Source organism: Rhodamnia argentea, chromosome 2 (genome assembly GCF_020921035.1).
Source record: "Rhodamnia argentea isolate NSW1041297 chromosome 2, ASM2092103v1, whole genome shotgun sequence".
In the NCBI taxonomy this organism is placed as follows: domain Eukaryota; kingdom Viridiplantae; phylum Streptophyta; class Magnoliopsida; order Myrtales; family Myrtaceae; genus Rhodamnia; species Rhodamnia argentea.
Genome location: NC_063151.1, coordinates 23173400 through 23192320, shown reverse-complemented (window position 1 = coordinate 23192320; position 18921 = coordinate 23173400). Strand labels below are relative to the sequence as shown.

Here is an 18921-nt window from a genome sequence, read left to right as displayed (position 1 = left end):
TTTCACGTGCTCAAAATATTGCGTTGGAGTTTTTTTCGCGAAAAATAATTTTCAAAAAAATAATTTTCGAATTTTTTGGTGTTTGGTTTGCCGAAATAAGCTAATCAAGAAAAATATTTTGTACCCATAAAAAAAAATTCCTTCAAAAGTGAGAAAAATATTTTCGACCGGCCACAACCGCTTGCCCGCGGCGAGGCCCGTGAGTGAGGCTCGGATGAGCTCGCCACATCAACGAGGTTCGAGGCTCCACCTCACCTAGGGCTGGTCCCCCTGGCCAGCAACCTGCCAAAGAAGAAGGAAATTGAAAAAGAAAGAAAAGAAAAAGAAAAAAAATAAAAATGGCAAAAAATTAAAATTTTGATTTTCAAATAGAATTATAAAAACTATTAAAGTGAATGCAACAAGGAAAATCAAACCGAATTTTTCATATTAAATGACAGAAAATCTTTTCTAGTTCATTTCAGATTTTAACAAACATAAAAAAACATCGTCATTTTCTCGAGAAAATGACGATAAGGAAAATGACTCGCTTGAATGCACATTTTAGAAATACGACATTTTTCGCAAAACAAACAGGGTCTAAATGGGTCGATGAATGTTTCCATTATATATATTGAGTTTTCATTTTAGGCTCCGTTTGTTTTATGAAAAAAAATTTCTTTTTCTCCAATTTCTAGTGTTTGGAGGGCCAAAAAAATACGTGATCAACGGAAAATATTTTCTAACCAACGGAAAATCCTTCACGGTGTTTGGACACGCTTTAGAGCTCCATGTCGACAACAATATCTACAATAGTAAGACTGAAATAGTCTTGCGCACGTACAAGTACGATGTACGAGGATCTTGCTAGCACATATATGAAAGTGGTAGTACTAGGAGTAGTACCAGAGCTTGAAAAGATGAAAGTACAAAGCTGTCAAATATCGACTAATAAATAACCGAATCTGATAAATCAACTTAAAACTGAGATTTGCTCTGATGATGCCCTCTGAACTTCGGCGAAATTGAAGGGGAGTAATTCACGCGCAGGCTTGATTTCCCACGACCGGCGAGAGATCGAGTTCAGATTCCGACATTACTCTGAATGCTCTCGCCTGAACTTTGGACATGTCGTCCGAGATCGTCTCTGTACCTGCAATTGAGAGTTTGTGACAAAACATGGCGATAATCATAAGGACAACAACGGGTTAGGAATCTTGTGATCCCGGTACCGATGCCTTACTTCCGATCTACAGCGCTAGATTGAAAGCAAGTAATTGCCGAACTCAATCTAATGTGCGGGAACCGGCCCGGAATACGGTCCTATACGAAGCAAAAAGAACCCAGAAAACAGGAGCCTTCTATACCCACCAGCAACAGCAACAGCAACAGCAAACCAGGATGCTAAACTTCTGATTCCGAAGAGGAAAAGATGGCAAGTTTGTGCAAGGCTCAAGGCAATGTCCATTGCATGGAACATAACTCTCACACGCTAAGAGGAGACAAAGCTCGTGTAATGGACATTGCCCTGAGCCTTGCGCAGACCCTGCCAACGCAAAAGGAAAAACTCTTCCCAAGCTTTATTATAAGGCTGTGTAGATCGGGTCAACGTGATCTGAGCTGGGAAAGGGATTGCAGGGTTCACTTATAGAAGGGTCGGCCATTGTACTACCGCTGCGGGGTTCGGTACTATCATTTTGGATGGGGCCGTGTACTGTGCTCGACTCTTGGCCGGATCCGAAGCATCGGGATTCCACGGCACGGGACAAGGGTGTCGACAGAGAGAGCAGTGATTACTTTCTTTTTGACTTAGCACGTTGCGGTACAGATAGGCTGCAGTTACGTGGATTAGGTTCAGCATTTTCAAGTAGCCTTAGGCTCCAAAGCCTTTTGAAAAAATGCTGAAGTGTTTAGTTTAGCTTTAAATCAGCATTTAACTTAAAATTGAAAGCTCAATGCAATCCTCGGCGAGGGAGGCCCAAGGTCGAGCGACCTCGAACAAGGCCGCCGGCGCCGTAACCGGCTCGCCAATGGCCCGAAACCTTCGCCGGTCTAGTGAAGGGCTTGAGAATTTTTTTCATAAAAGGTCAAAAAATTACATTCAAAGCCCCTTTTATCAAGTTGTTTTTACCAAACACTATTTAACCCAATGTCCATTTTCAAATGAGTTTTTACTAAACGCAATTAGCATTTTTCAAACTCTTCCAGATTGAAGGCATCTGCATTTCTCCAAATCCCATTTAAATCCAAATCCCATTTAAAATGCTGGACCAAACCCACCAGTAGCTCATAGCATGTCCCCCACTCACTCGATCCAAATCGAATCGCTCTTCTGTACATTATAGAAATTGGGGAAAAAATCTCAAATAAAGGCATGGAATGTCCTAATTCTCTGGGAATTGAAACTTATTTCAAACAAGGGGCAAAATATTCTCAAATAAAGCTCTGAAGTTGTCAAATGATTTGAAAAAAGTAAAGGATGAAAATGCCCTTCTGCCGGCAAGATCATGCTCTTCTTTAAGTTTGATATGGCTACTTCAAATTTTTATTTGAAATAAGCTCCGCCATTAATTTAAGAAAAAGAGGACATCATTATGTGAAATATGTTTTATTTCATAGTTTTATTTGGGAGAATTAAGGCATTTTAAGTTTTTATTTGATATTTTATCAAGAAATCGGGTCCCGAGTTCGTTCGATGATCCGTGTGAACCGCATTTTTTTTTCTGTGAGGCCCCTCAAATTGGAGGACTTATCGGAGTAAAAGCAAGGCCACCATACTGAGTCCTTTACACGTGGCTGTGATGGGCTGGCGCCACGTTTCTCCTTTATGTATAGGTGGCCCGTGGGATGATGAGCACAGGAGCAATGACAAGCTCTCTTCTTCTGGTCGTTATCCCAGAAGGAGTCTGTCTAAGTGCACAAAATGCGAGGAGGAGGGGGCGGTGATTCATAGGCTCGGACCTCAATTACATGCTCAGAATCTGTTTTTAACTCGGCTGATCTTCCCGGCATCCTCTCTCTTTCTCTCAGTGTTAGATCATTTTATGGGTCATTTTTATGCTGTTGTAATTGATAATTCATGATCTTGAATGATCCTTTAAATTACAAACGTTTAAGCATGTTCGCATGAGGTTGTTCGAATCTCTAACGGGGTCCTTTATGCAGGTCTCCATGTTCTACAATACAGGGGAATTGAGAGATTGATGAGGGAGACAGAGGCGAGTGCGATCGGGTGCCTGGTGGGGTTGTGCTCGCTGGTGTCCCCGTCGTGCGATTTCGCAAGATTGGTGTTAGCCAAGATCCACAGATGGTCATGGTGGAACAACCGGCGCTGCGGCAGGAGTGAAGAAAGAGGAGGAAGATCGTAGCAATCCTCCGAATATTGAGCTGCGAAACACCCTTCTTTTGATGAGTTTAAGTGTTGGCTCGAGCAAGCTGCGAAAAAGATTGAAGAACAGCAAGTGTGTCCTGCTTGATCACGTTCGACGCTGCTTATGAATTGGCATCTTGGGCGAGTCCCATGTCATCTTGCAGGCCTTTTCGTAGCTTTTTCTCCTCTCTCTTTCTGCGGCCGAAGCTGTTCGTTTAGATTTCAACCTGTGATAGATGTAAATCGAAACGGACTTACGACCTGTGCTAGCTTACATACACATTGAGGGAGAGTCGAAGGCGGCAAGGGAGTTTACTGCCACCTCGCTGGCGCCCATGGCTAGGCCCTTGCTATGTTTTAGCATGCATCGTCAGATCCATGTTGGGGCAAGCAAAGGGGTCTTACGGCTACCAACATATTCTTCAGGAGAGACATGAAAAGCCAAGAAGGAGAAAGAGTGGAGGCCAGTCTAATTCGGTGGTGATGGGGACGACGCAATCGTACATGCTTGCATTGAATTTAGACCGATTTTCGATCCGGTTTCAAGTTCTCTTGAACCAGGGTTCGTTTCTCAGCTTCAATTTTTCTAGGAACAGAACCGGACCAGGCACCGGGAAAATAGAAACGAACTTTTTCGGGGACACCCAACCAAGCAAGCAGTTTGTGGGAGCTGACAACATGTAAATGCTAGGGATAATAGAAACGGACAACGAGAAGCAAGCAGAAGCCAGCTAGAGACGTAAAGAGCGAGGACGAAGCACCTGGTCAAGGAATGTTCTCGTCAGTCCTGTAGCGCGGGGATGTCGAGCTGCAGTTGTTATTGCTCTGCACTGGAGTGTTGTCTCCTCGGGAGAGCAGAGGGACACAAGATACAGAGCTCGCAATGGGCCTTAGGTTTGGCCCAAGATAACTTGATTCACAGCCCAAGATGGAATGTTGTTGTTGGGCTTCAAGGTTGGACCAAATTGCCCACGGGTCAAGCTTCATGATCATTCATATTGCATTATGGCCTTTTGTTGGGGTCACTGCTTATTGAGGATGATGTTTTTCTAAGTTATTCAGCCGTTATTAAGAGTTTAGGATTTCACAATCCGCTTTTACGAACCCCTTAGCGGTTGCTGTGTTTTCTCTCATCTTGCTTAATGAAAATTAAAAAATAAATTATTGAGTACCTGGATATCTTGGAACCTATTAGGGGTAGGTTCCGGGTATAGGGTACGACAGATGGGTGCTAGGTTCTTAAAAAATGAAGAATTTATTTTGTTTCAAGTTGAACAGAACATAGAACCACTCACCCCTATTGATCCCTAGTGCCTAAAGATAAAGGTCGTGATTGGCCTCCCATTTGACCACATTATGGAGAGGCTTAGGGGTGAATAACCAAACCGACTCAATTAAAATCAAGCAAAATTGGCCTTATTGATCGGTTCTAGAACGGTTCACGTGGGGACTGGTTTATTTCCTAGGTAAAACATTTGGGAACCAACCTTGATCGATTCAGTTCTTGAGTAGAACCAACTTAAACCGATTTGAGGTCGCTTCTCTAGTAGTAGGAGTGAGCACGATTCCATGGTAGAACTTGGAACCAAACCGGTGGGGAACCGATCAAGTTCTAGGTTCTAAGATATGTAGAGTAAGTTTCATATTTTAAAAATTGAGAAATCTATTCCAACGGACGGGTTTCAGGAAACTTGTAATAAGTTTTTGTGTTTTTCTAGGATTTAGGTTCCTCAAAAACCTATAACCTATAATAAGTTTTTATGTTTTTTTAGTATACACCTTTGCACGATTCTGCAAAAATCATGGAGTCCGATGATCGGTGTGTAATAATGAACAACTCGTCTGAGCTTCCATTTTAAGCGATATTTATGATAGAGACTTTTATTTTGTTTTTTTATATTTATTTGTATGTCCAAATATGAGTTTTTATGTTTTTCTTAGTATACGCCTTTGCGCGATTCTGCAAAATTCATGGCATCCGATGATCAGCGTGTAATCATGAATAACTCATCTAAACTTCCATTTCCTGGCGATATTTATGATAGAGACTTTTACTTTGTTTTTGTTTTATATTTATTTGTATGTCTAAATATGAGTTGTGATTATTAAATTGTAGTAGCAAATTATGGTCATTAAAGATAATGATGTACTACAATCGTTCAATTAATAACATATGTGAAAACCGGGTAAATTCTAAAACCTGCGACGAGGTTGGTTCTAGGTTACAAGGTATGCATGGTAGTTTCGCGTAAAAAAAAAAAAGAACATATTCTTCCGGGTAGATTTCAGGTGAAACTTGTATGGAGGCTGAAATCGCTCACCCATATTTAGTAAAACTTGTTTTGAATTGATTGAAAACAAATAATTAATCTCTTATGTATATAACACTATCTACTTTCTTATGTTGAAGTACTTTATTGAGCATTATGTCTATTTTTTTTTAATTGAAATTCCAAACTTTACTCTGTTCAAGCAAAAGGAAACAGAAAAAAATAGGTACACTAGTTCCACGTCGACCTTCAAATCGGCCTACAATTGGCCAGTTTCGAGACGGACTAATTCGGTTCTTATATCTAAAAGTTAGGAATTGATTATGATATGATAAGTTCCAAAAAATTTCATTCGAAAGTTACCCACTTTGGAATCAATCACCACTAGTGAGACTAGTGCCTTCGTCATTGTGTTAAGCAAGGATGGCGACCATTGTTAAGATCGGGACAAGTGACGGCATCACGGGCAACCTTCTCTCTCGCGCGCACGAACATAAAGCCGATGAGGTTCTAGGTTCTTTCTTCTTACGATTTTTAACGTCACGTTAGCCGATTCTTCTAATCAATATTGACGTAAAAAATTCTTGTTTATATTTCTATTTATACTAATAATAAAGAGGATGAACTAAAAAGATCCAATAGAGGTGGAAAAAAAAAAAAAAGAAGTTCGGAAATTTTTTATTAAGATTCAAAAAAAGTTGATTTCATTTCTACACGAACGATCAATCTTCATCATCGTCATCATGTGAAAGTAATAAAGCAATGACTACTGGTTACAACAGTGTGGGAAATTCAGAGTTCTTCTCATTTTATGAACAATTTTTTTTTTTTTGAAAGGGAAAGAACAAGAAGAAAAGGTCAACCTCGCACTTCCCTTCCTCCTACATATATGACCGGCCTGCGAAAGCAACGAAGAAACAACGTAAAACGATGGAGGACTCCGACGAATCGAAGGTGACCGGAGAGATCGAGACCGAATCGCCCCCGAACCCGACGCCCACGAAGAGGAGCGTCCGGACCAAGGTGCCGGAGGTCGAGATCCACCTGTACCGGCAGGGCAAAGGTCCCATCGACGTCTTCACGGCCAGCTTGGGCGGGTGGGACCAGGACCAGCTCGAGGTCCGAGACATCCTCGACAAGTACGGCCTCAAGTCCATCTTCGCCTTCAATCCCGGGTCGGGTCGCGGCGTCCCCATCCGGTTCAACCCCAGGAACGGCCGCTCCATGCTGCCCTACAAGGACGGTGCCGTCATCTACGTCGACGGAGAGCCCAAGGTAGAGGTCACCCGTGTTTCTTGATTTGCTGTTGTTTTTGTGTCTCTGCTTCTGTGGAATCTTGGGTGTTCCTTGTTTTTGTCGAATTGGCTTTCGATTGCGGGTCGGTTTGGAAGAATTTGAATGGCACAATGGGAATGCGGATGCTGTAATTGTGTGACGTTCTGTCATTTTAATTGTGATGTCTGTACTTGGAATTATTTGAAGAAAGGAGAAAGGAACTATGCAATGATTCCACCAGACTTACTAGGAAAAGTTTGAGACTTTGCTTTGATAGCTTCACGGTCTTGCTTATGCCAATTGCAACAGAGCATTGTTGATGGTTATCTGTAGCTATAAGTGAACGTCTCGTTGTGTCTGTTTAAGCAGACAGCTTGTCTCAGTTAGTGGAAGCGAAAACATTAACTTGAATGCTATCGAAATTCGGCTGAATGATTGTTTTGTCCAGGTGGGGGTGAACATTGAAACTTTGGTTAATCTGCAGAGGGATTTATATCTTATGCTTTCAGGGTTTAAACGGTCACATCCCATGCACCACAAACTGTCTGAATGGGATATGTCCTTTGTTATCCACTATGCTTTTCCAAAACAGAGCATAGCATGTAACCATTCTAGGGGTTTTCTTATCCTATCCTAACAGGAATTGACATTCCGGCTACCAAATGCAGCCCTAGAGTCTTACTCGAGATCTTTGGAAAGTTTCAAAAAGATTGGAGTCGTGCGAAATGTCATCAACTAATTGATGGTTGAAGTTTGGATAACTGATCCTTGCAGGCATCCAGATGATATTATCCCAATGATCGGAAAACTTTTTTTTTTTTCTCGATCTTAATATCTGGCGCCGGGAATAGAGGTTTTGCTAGAAACGAAAAAGAAGGAGCTTCATGTGTTTACACCTGCCCACCATGTACAAATTTTCATTTGAAAGTACAGTTTCCGTGGCTTATTTGCGGTGCAAAATGCAAACTGATTGAGGAGTTTTCTTATCATATTTTCCTTTAGTTATGTATGCATGTCATTTCTGCCTCAAAAGCATGGCATATTGAAGTTAATTATGATGCTAGATCGCTATATCTAGTTTCCCTGCAGGTGAATGATCCTCCATGTAGTTTGTACAAGCTATTTCCCATGTATTGGTTTGATCGCTACACTTGCTTATGTAAGATATTATCGAGTAGTGATACTTCTTGTGCTCCAATTGTAGGACTCCCTGGTCAAGCCCATTACCAAGATCTTGGTTGGCGTAGCAGTCACGGCTCTCTTGATATCATTAGTATCCAAAGAAAATCCAGAGTGGCTCCACAAGTTGAACATCTTTGGCGGTAACTTCCCTCCATGGATCCTAGCATGTGTAGTCATTGTTTTCACTCGCATGAGGAAGAGAACTAAGGACTTGCTGAAAAAGTATGGTTGGTGAAGCAACATGACTCCGGCATTCAAATGCCGGTTTGATTTTCGCCAACGTCCTCGAGTCTCGTTTGAAAGATTTGCTGGTGACTGATATATTTTGATATTTGTTCTGTAGTGGAAGGAGCAATAACGGGTAGTAAACAAATCCTTTTTGGAAGTGAAGTAAATTTTGCAGGCAAAAGATGTGCAACTCGTACTCATTTCACACGCACGATGTAACACAGGAATTTTTAAAGTACACTCGTGTGCGATATGCCTATGTTTTCTACGACTGTTTTACACGTCATGGTGATTGTTCGTAATGTCCTAAATCATATTTAGGACCTGTTATGATGTTTGTGTACTTAATTACGACTACACGTCGTTACGTTGTATTGAACACGTGAGGTTCCGTAGGTAAGTGCATGATCATGAGGTTATCCCGTTCCTAGAACAATTTTGGACTCGTAAGTCGTGCATGTAGATAGCTTCGAACAATGTCTGCTCTCAGTATATTTCCGTGCTTCCTTGTTTTACATCTCCACAAAATACAGAGTATTCTACTGATTGCTACTAGAATATGGTTTTTTGGATGATTCAACAATTGATGCAAGAAGATTAAACAGACAACGCATGCAAGATTTTGTGCTTCCCGAACACCCTCGGTAAGAATTGTTAGGTGTTTAGGCAGTGAGATAGGAGTCTTACCGTACCTCAAGCAAACGGAGAGATCTGAGATAGGGTTTAGCTAATGTAGATATTAACTGATCTCTTTTAGGAACCAGTAATGCGTAAACCATTTCAAGCCAAGACCGATGAATACATGAGCGGTACGAATTTGAACCTCTTTTAGAATAGTTTCCGGTGCAAAATGAGGTTAGCATTGTCACGAAACATCCGGCTGCCTGGCACTTCTACATGGATGGCTGTTCTTATATCAGCTGAGAATGGAGGGGCCTAAGGGATCCTATCTACTAGCCGGGGAAAGAATGGCTCGACGTAGCGTAAGACACGCAATCCAAGTCCTTCCCACAGCTTCCTAAGCTACAACATGTCCGTCATTGATTTCTTGTTCTTTTTACTTTTGAGTCGTCCTGCATAACGTGTTTGTCCATGCAGCACGATCGTCTTCACTTAGCAATTGAACTACCTTCCTGAGCTTATACAACTTACTCTAATGGAGTGTCTCACGAGCGACTGGACCCTTTGTTCCTTGCAAAGCTATCACCGTGGAGGGCTTAACCTTCGGAAGTTTGAAAATGTCAAATGTATGTTAAATTCAGGGAGAATTACCTTTTTATAATTATGCACTGATTGAAACCTAAACCTTTTTATAATTATATTAATTCAATTTATTTGGCCAAAAGACACTAACATGGCTCCACTGTCGTTAACGTGACAAATTTTTTAAACAATATTTTGTAATTTTTTTATTAATTTTTTTCTTTTCCTTTGCTTTTCTTTTCTTTTTGATTTAGGCCAGCAGCCTCTGCCGGCCAAGGGTTAGGGCTCGCGACCCTCATGGCTTCTCCAGTGGCTAGCAACCTCCCCCAAACAAAAAGGAAAAGAACAGCAACAAAATTAATTATAAATTCAAAAAAATACTAAACTATTATTCAAAATTTGCTGCACCATTTGCCTAATGGATTGAATTGACATAATTACAAAAGATTTAAAATTCAATTGGCCAAAAACAAAAAAAGTATAAAATAGAATCAGCATAATTGCAAAAAAATTAAGACTTCTTTGGTAATTTTTATGTTAAATTCATACAGTTTTGCATATCAATATCCTTTAGCATTTCACATTAGATAAAAGTGAAATGGTAAGTTCCACGAGATCTGCAACAAGAAATCAAACCAAACTACTTTTTATCTCAGTTCTTAAGTAATCCTTTTGTGCAGCATCAGCAGCCAGCATCAAACAATTCCTGGTCATGTATACTTAACGAGTACAAATGACCAATAATCTCATCATAACAGCATAGAATACAATTCAATAATGATTCCCCATTGAATCAAAAGGCATCTCGCTGGCAAAAAAGGGTTAAACCAATACACCAAATTCAAACATACTGTTTCGGATTGCAACCAAAAAGAACAAGCAGCCGAGATTCTACACATTTTGGAATCAAAAGCTAGGGCATCCAATGCAGGATATCTTGGTCGAGAAAATTAGTTGCCGAGGGTGTGGAATGGCAGGAGGTATCAACAGAATCCCAAAAAATGAAGGAATTCTGCTATCACAGAAAATTTATAATACTCTTTTCAAGTCATTCTCGATCAGCATGCGCATCCGCCTCTTTGCTCTGAGTCTGAAACAGCATCAGGGATGCCCTGGAAATATCTGCAAGCAATTTTGAAGGATCACCACAAAGCAAAGAGAGTTGATGATAAAACGTTGCAGCATTTTCATAGAAATCAACCAACATTTAATGAAAGATGAGCAAGTATAATACATCCCATGTAAATGGTTAAGGGAAAATCATAAACATAACATTCTCATTGAAGATTCCATTGAACTCAGCACTTCAAGCAACTTGTTCGACAAATTAAGAAAAGTTACAAATGGATCTTTCAAATTGTGCAGTATCATGCTACACTTTGTATCACATCGTTAAAAGAATTTTGATCTCCTTGTGTTGTCACGATAGCCCCGAAATGGCACCTGCATGCATGTTTAATTGCATTGATGGACATCTGATGATATCTTCCATCACATGCATCATCTTTTCTTGTGTCCTAGACCTAAAAATTGCTCTTGTTTCACCTTACAGCTCAAAAAGAAATTTCGTTTTGATTAATTGATTAAACTCAAATTGACCTTGTAAAAACAATTACACCTGTACAGTGCCATCAATAATACTCCAATTATTTGAAAAACCAGATTGTGTTTGCAGAGCAGAGAAAATCTTTAACATTTGCAGAGTCAAGAGAAAGAAATCCTGGAAAAGGACAGTGAATCAGAGAATCAAATGAAGTACAGAGGAAGTATAAAACATAAGTACCTAGTAACCTAGTACATATTAGAAAGAGAGCAGAGAAATATGAATTGGAGAAAAATGATAAAAACTCGAAGATTGATGAACACTCCAAAACTTTTATCCATAATGACAATCACAATGTACAGCTCTTTCAGATTAACTATCTACAGTCCAAGTTGCACTCTGTATTTATATCACAAATGGAAGGACAATTCCTTATCATTCAGTAAGATGTCCACGCCAGAGATTACTGCATCTACAAGTCATATGATTCCAATTCCATTGATAAGGCTTAAAAAAAAAAGAAAAAAAAAAGAATTTCAATTTACCTTATTAGAGAAATCCCCATAAAGATTCCTTTAAAAATCCAAAGCCTAACATATTTTTGACGATATACCGCATATGACATAACTTACCTATGTATTTCCATTAGCCAAACATAAGTGGCTCAAGGCTGTAGCAGCAATTAGAAGATTTAAATCATAAGCGTAGCTTGAAATTAGATCTGTTTATCATTTTACGATTGTATGTGTTTCAGTGAAATTGACAAAGCTAACAGAGCATCTTTGGTTATCCTTATTTAATTTATCACAAACTCCCAGATTACCTACTTTCTTCTCCTCCCCAGAGAACTTGGAAGATAAGTTTTGTAGTTCCTCACAGAGGACTTCTCCTTTCCACTTAATTTCATATATTTAACAATAAGAACATCACAAAGTTTTCCTGCTTATTGGTGCTCAAAAAAATCAAATGGTGAATTCCTGGATCTAGAGTTACAGTCATTGTTCTCCAATGTAATAATATCACATTGAATGAATCTGAAGTGATAGATGACCACAGAAACCAGAATTAATCAATGGCATATGACATGAGTAAACAAGTTATACTTACATGTCATGTTCATGATCATTAGCAAGAGCAGCTTTAGCAATACACAAAAACGAGGCATCAACATTGTAGTCCTCCTTAGCAGATGTCTCAAAGTAAGGTATGTTCCCTTTCGAGGCACACCAATCCCTAGCTTTCTTCTCGGAAACCTACAGAAGCTATCTCTGAGCAAAGGAGCAGGAAGGAATGAATTCAGCCAGAAGTGCAACTACAATTGCTTACCACACGACTATTGCCACCATCTATGTCAATCTTATTTCCCAGTAATATGAAAGGAAAAATCCTGGGGTCTGCTGGGTTCGCCTGATATGATAATAGTAATAAAAACCATGTTATGTCGACTGCATAACCACAGAGAGAGAGAGAGAGAGAGGGAGCTTGTATATAACATGATGGTTCAAATAAGAAGTCATATAGTCGAGTTCTTCAGGAGAAGGTAAATAGCATACAGGGGGAAAATAGAAGAACATGACCTAAGCTTTTTATAGTTAGAAATGAGTCAAATGACCCTATCAAAGAGGGAAAAATGGAAAAATTTACCACGAACCTGCTTCAAAAACTCATCATGCCAGTTATCAAGAGTGTCAAACGATTTCATCACATTCACATCATATACTAAGACGCAGCAGTCTGCCCCTCTGTAAAATGCAACCCCGAGGCTCTGAAATCTTTCCTGTCCGGCTGTGTCCCATATCTAAAATTGCAAAACACCCCGTATATGATAAAGATAAGTATCAGCTGTGACTAATTCATCAGTGATGAAGCAACCATTCGAACTTGACACTCACTTGCAGAGTGACCAGCTTATCATCAATTTGGAGTTCTTTGGTAACAAAATCAGCACCTATTGTAGCTTTATACTGCTGACTGAACTTCTTGTGCACATATCTGCATAAACAGTCAAAGAATATCGCGCAAATGCACTACATTCTAAATAAAAAAGTCAATGTCCCCGTCCATCACTCCTCGACTGGAAACAAACGAGAGTTTCTGAGTGAAAAGATGGCAAAGCTAAAACCAAAAGCGAAAGGAGATGGTAGCTTCACAATGTCCCCGCGAATTCAAACATGCCGAACACAAGAAAAGCACTGATTGGTTGGTCAAAAAGACCAACCGCAAAGCTACAAGGGGGAAAACACGAGCAACCCGCAACCCACGGACTTCCAAAGTGGCCGAATCTCACAGCTCCACGGGAAAAACAAGAAAACAAAAGAGATTCCACAAATCCACCATTCACCACCGACAACACGTCGGGACCGACAAAAAGGATACTGGTTCATCAACGACGTCTTGCCAACCCTAAAACCAAGAGCAAAAAATCGAAATCAGCAGACGCAAAACCAAGCCGCCAGCCCAACACGGGAAACAAAGAAAGCGCACAAAAACAAAAGAGGGAAGCGGAGAGAGATCAGAGGAAACCCTAGAAGCGCACCCGCTGTCGCCGAGAACGATGACCTTGAGCAAGGTCCGCCTTCGCAATGACATCGGGGGGAATTTCCAATCGAGGGGTGGGAAATAAAAAGGGATCAATCGAACCCGAAGGAAGAATCGAGCGAAAGAAACCACCTTTCTTCAAAACCCAAATCTGGAGATGGAGAAGAAGATCGCGACTGGCGAGCACGGGAAGAGTCGGTTAAGAACGAGGTTGGTACAAAGAAGCGCCAATTTCTCCCTCTCCCACTCCCTCTCTCTCTCTCCTGCGCAAGCTGTTCCACTGTGATTTTTTTCAGTGAAGTGAGACGATTCTCTCTCTTATTTTTAATTCAAAGCCGGCGATATTAATGAATGACGACGATGATAGGGGGAAAAGAAAGTACGGCGTTCATGCTCATCATCGCGCCGACGTGGAATTGTCGAATCTGTTTTTAAAAATTAATTAATATTCTATTTTTTCGAAACGTGTTTTTCTATTTTCTTTTTCTCTTTCTTTTTTCATATACGTATAATAATTTCCTTGGAATATTACCATAAAGAAGAATGTCCGCGAATTCCTTTTAAGACATCTATTGGCGTCATTCTATCTATCTAAACCTAAGCACATGTTCTTGTGCAATGGAATAATGGTAAAAGCCAGATTGTGAAAAAAAAAAAAATCATAATTTGCATTTTTACTTTTATTGACCACTCCACACCATCACATTAATTGTGCTTGTGAACATATTTACCAGCATATTATTTTTTTTTCGAGTAATGAATTTCCTACTACTACCCAAACCCCCGTACCGCAGCATGACCGCCACCGCCACCGACACGTCCCGGCGTTATTTCGGCTTAATTCTCTCGAGCAATGCGCTCTAATATACTTGTGAGATACTTCAACGTGATTCAATAGCCAATCGGACGGCTATGATCCCCGATTATGCTTCTTATCCCGATTCCTTCATTCGTTCACTCAACAAATTGATAATCCCCGTACGATTTTGTAATTCTTGAGCTGTATCTACGCCCTGATGTTGTTTGAACAATCGTTCACTATTTTCGTAACTAGTGTTTATCAAGCACATAAAGCAATCACACTGCGAAAGACGCCCACCACAAACCGCATGGAGGTAGAAAGCGTGGCCCGACTCTCTAGATTGATTGAGTGTAATAGTTGTAGTAGTTATATTGGGAAAAATATTGTGTGCCGCGTTACTTTACAAAAGTTACATTTTGGTCAGCGACACGTGTCGTTGTTGGGCCCACCTGTCAGAAAGTCTCTCTCCCCACGTGTGCCGGGCCGGCAAATGCGTCCTTTGGAGGAAGCCCAGAATCACAGCCATGAACGTGTCCACGATTGCCTCAGGTCGGGAGTTGTCCACATGGAAGAGGCAGAGGCCCGGTTCGACATCGCGGTCGGCGAAGCCGAGGCAAAGGGCGAGCTGGTAGGGGCGAAAACGGCACTGGGTGGCAGCGGGGAGGAAGGCGAGGGAGAGGGAGTGGAGAGGACGGCAGAGGCAGAGGAGGAGTCTAGTGCCGTTGGGGGAGGCGAGGCGACTGAGGGGGAGAACGGGCCATTGTGGCGGCGGTAGCAGCAGCGAACAAAGCAAGGACAACCATTGCAGAGCAAAGAAAACAGGATTGATGTATGGCAAAGAGACTTATGGTCCCGGGGCTAGTTTACAACGAGCTGCACATGTTTGCAGCTTCAATACGAGAAATTCGACAATAATTAATAACATTAAACGATCTCAATAAAACTACAGGAATTTCAATGCGACACCAACTGCAGTTATGTAATTGCCAAACAACTCGGAATCCCATGGTCACGGCCTTTATGCTGCATTGATCCTTCATTCCCTCGATGAATTGATGATTCTCATTCCTCATTTTACAATCTTCGATTTGCACGTGCAACCCCAGTAGTCGATGGGCCCATCATTTATGACCTTGTCCCTCGCACTTTGCAAGCACAGACCGTCACAAGTCGCGTGGCCATAGCAACCAACCTTTGGCCCGAGGCCGTAGACCGAGTGTAAAGGTTGTAGCCATTAATTGATGTTTCGTCTGCCAGCTCATTGACGACACGAGCCACTCGTTGGGGGTAAGGAGTCCGACTGGAGATCTGGATCCCATTGCAAATTCTGCACACTAAGGTCGCGTCGGGCAAACAGTGTACGTTGAACAGATGGAGCGTTTAGTGAACCGCAAATAATTAATCCAACCATCTAATTGGGCCGTTTGGTCTTGTTGGGCCCTCCCCCCCACCCCCCCCCCCCCCCCCCCCCGGGGCTGGTTTTTTTTTATTTTTTTTATATTAGCCAAGACTTTCGGCCCCGGTTCTTACCCCCAAAAAAAAAAAAAAAAAAAAAAAAAAAGGGGGGGATTTTTTCTTCTTCCCCCCCTCCCCCACAACAAAAAAAAAAAAAAAAAGGGAAGCAAGGGGGGCCCCCCCTCCCCCCCTTTTTTTTTTTTTTTTTTTTTGGTTTGATTTTAATTGGAAATGGGTATTTTTTAACAGAGAGGGGGGGGTTTCACCCCCGTGATCATGTCTAATCGGATGCAAAAGAGCCGGATTCCGATTGCTAGGATTCCCCGGAAGACAGCCGTTTTGTGCCTACGTATAGTCCCTAAATTTGCCCTAAGCTTGCTATGTAAAGAGGTGGCTCATGAAAATCACCGTTAATTGCGTCTGTTTCTAGTGCTGTATAAAGAGGTGGTCCGTGGAAATCATCATAGTTCCCGATAGACCTAGGGCGTTACAGCTTACAATATGTCATCCTCGATTATTATGTGCTTCGATGTGTTTTTCCTAGTGGTTGTCGCTTAAACAAAGATTATTTGCCATTGCTTCGGTTATGAGCGTCGTATGCATGAGCATTCACTTCCATTTCCGGCGAGACAATCCTTCCATCCCCATGCTTTTCATTTTCGGCTTTGGAATTCTTGGTATTAAAGGCCCCGTTTGGTTCAACATTGAAAATGAACATTAGAATTCTAAAGTCCTTTAGCCAAATGAAAATGGTGTTTAGTTCATTTTTTAACTCACTTTGGGAAAATGTAATTGCATCTTAAATGCTCTCCAAAGTTCTTTAACCCAAAATATCTCTCTAGGAACTTTGGGCTAAAGGACTTTTACTAAATGCAATTAATTTTTTTTTTTTTAACTTTATCACCTTCATTTGCCGCGGCCACCGACCACACCCGCCTCCACGCCCACACCCGCTCGCCGCGCTGCCGCTCGCCGCCGCCGCGCCGCCGCCACCATTGCCACCACTGCCGCCCAACCACCGCCAGCCCCCCCCCCCCCCCGGATCCGCTCGCCTGAGACTCCGGCTAGTTCTACTAATATATATGGATCCAATTTCTCACCTTTTTTCCAATGCTCTCTTATAGTAGGATATGTAGCGTCTGAGCATGACATATTTTCACAAGATATGCCTTTGTCATATACACTTCCTACTCATCCGGATTCTTGTCTTCCTCCTCGATACAATACTAGATTTGCCGAACAATGGAGATGACCTACTTGTGGAACATGAGATTATATAAGAGGACGACATCATTAGTAAATGTAATTGCGGTTGACGATTATTATATATTATAAAAATCTCAGTTTTTTCATATATCTTATCAATTTTATTTTATGAATATTTTTAATTAATTACATAATTACAATATTATTTAATAAATATAGATCTTAATAAAATTTTACATTAATTATTGCTAATTATGTTATAAAGATAAGCTTCACAAGAAAAAAATTATAAATAAAATAAATATTATATGTATCAATAATTAAAACATGTTAAAAAATAGGAAATAAACTAAATATTATAAGTACCAATAATTATAACACTTTAAAAAAAAATACAAATTTTCTTTTAAAAAAAAACCCCTCCCACTCGGCAGTTGGATTGCCAAGCAAGGAGGGGGGGCCCTCGCCTTGCTAGGCAGCCAACCGCCTAGCAAGGGGGTTCGGGGCCCAACCTTCTCGCTCGGCACTCCAATTACCGAGCGAGACCCAAATCGCTAAATATTTAAAAAAAAAAATAATTTAGTAGATATTTGTTTTTTTAAATTAAATTGGAAAAAAGCCCAAAAAAAGTGTAAGGGCCTTTCACCGAACATAAAGGAATTATTTCATTGACAATGTGACGGAGAGAAATAGATCAGAGAGGGCATGCAGCAGAACCAGTAGATGTAAAAAAAAAAAAAAAAATGAAAAAACTGACATCATGTACATTATGACCCACTCCATGGTGGCCAGCATGGTTTGACACTTTCCTTTTGCGAAAGGTCCCGAGGTTCAAATTCGTCGGCGTCGGTGATTTACCCGGGGGGTCGTGGCGGTAGGATGGTGCGCTAGCCCCTCCCGAGGAATAGTCGTGCTCCACCGTTGGTTTGAGCCATAGGTCGTCAGCCGCGCGGACACCTCAGTTATCAAAAAAAAAAAAAAAAAACATCATGTACATTATGTTCAAACGAGTTCAGAACTGGACAATAACATAGACACTTGCGCTCATGGCTATATCACAGAGACATATGAACAAACACTTGCGTGAGTTCGACTGGGGAATGAGATGGAGCATAATTAACTCGAACTTAGGACCAGGTTTAGTACAAAGACAGTTCAGGACATACGTAACCAACGAAATGAGCTCTAACGTGATCCGATTTGACCTTGATAGAGAAGATGAGATCTTGGGTTTCCTCCTTCACAGAACAGAGTAGGGATGTTAACCGGTCAGTGAAGCTAAGTGAAGTCACGAGCGGCGACTAGATCGATGACGGAAGCTTCCATGGTCAATGACGATGATTGAAACCAGGACCGGCGGAGGCACCTCGAGTGAGATCTGGACGTTCAGGCGCGAAACAGAGCGTGAAAGGGGAGGGGTCAGGCGAAGCTTGGAGGCGGCCGATGACGTCACTCGCCGGCCGCGACGATGTCAGGGGCAAAACGACGTGAGGAGGACCGCCTGCTTTGATGGGTTTATGGGTTTTTTTTCCCTTTGTGGGCTGTGGTATGGTGAGCTCCAGCTCTAATGGGTGGACCTGATTTCTTTGAACAAGGTCAACGGGACCCAGTTTGAGTGTGGATTCGGGCCAGGTCAGGAGTGGGCTGAACCAGATGGGCCGATCTCCCTTCATTTATCTCTTCAGCTGTTTATTATTATTATTATTATTATTGGTATAAACTAGTATGAATGATAATTGTTGTTTTTTTCTTATTCTCGCAGAAAATGTCCACTTGATTTGTCAGCAAAAATTCAAGCAATCATAACTTACATACGAGATTTCAACCGTATCTGACAACACTTGAGGATCGCATCATAACCACTCTATAC

General features: G+C 41.3%; 2 protein-coding genes across 3 annotated transcripts; one reads left to right on the top strand and one right to left on the bottom strand.

Moving 5' to 3' along the window:
• Positions 1–6475: 6475 nt before the first annotated feature.
• On the top strand, positions 6476–8729 carry LOC115750699. Its single transcript, XM_030688214.2, has 2 exons — positions 6476–6894; positions 8099–8729. The coding sequence occupies exons 1-2, from the start codon at positions 6550–6552 to the stop codon at positions 8309–8311; spliced, it is 558 nt and encodes a 185-aa protein (XP_030544074.1). The 5' UTR covers positions 6476–6549; the 3' UTR covers positions 8312–8729.
• A 1533-nt stretch (positions 8730–10262) lies between these two features.
• LOC115750698 (ras-related protein Rab7) lies at positions 10263–13916 on the bottom strand. Of its 2 annotated transcripts, XM_030688213.2 has the most exons (7): positions 13587–13908; positions 13427–13453; positions 12943–13042; positions 12702–12848; positions 12377–12457; positions 12158–12303; positions 10263–10629 (listed from the first exon to the last, which is right to left on the bottom strand). In XM_030688213.2, exons 1-7 carry the CDS (start codon positions 13637–13639, stop codon positions 10566–10568), a joined length of 618 nt encoding a protein of 205 aa, XP_030544073.1. In that variant the 5' UTR covers positions 13640–13908; the 3' UTR covers positions 10263–10565. The 2 variants fall into 2 exon arrangements, with proteins under 2 accessions (XP_030544073.1, XP_048129836.1); XM_048273879.1 differs by lacking the exon at positions 12377–12457 and having other exon boundaries at positions 13587–13916.
• Positions 13917–18921: the final 5005 nt, after the last annotated feature.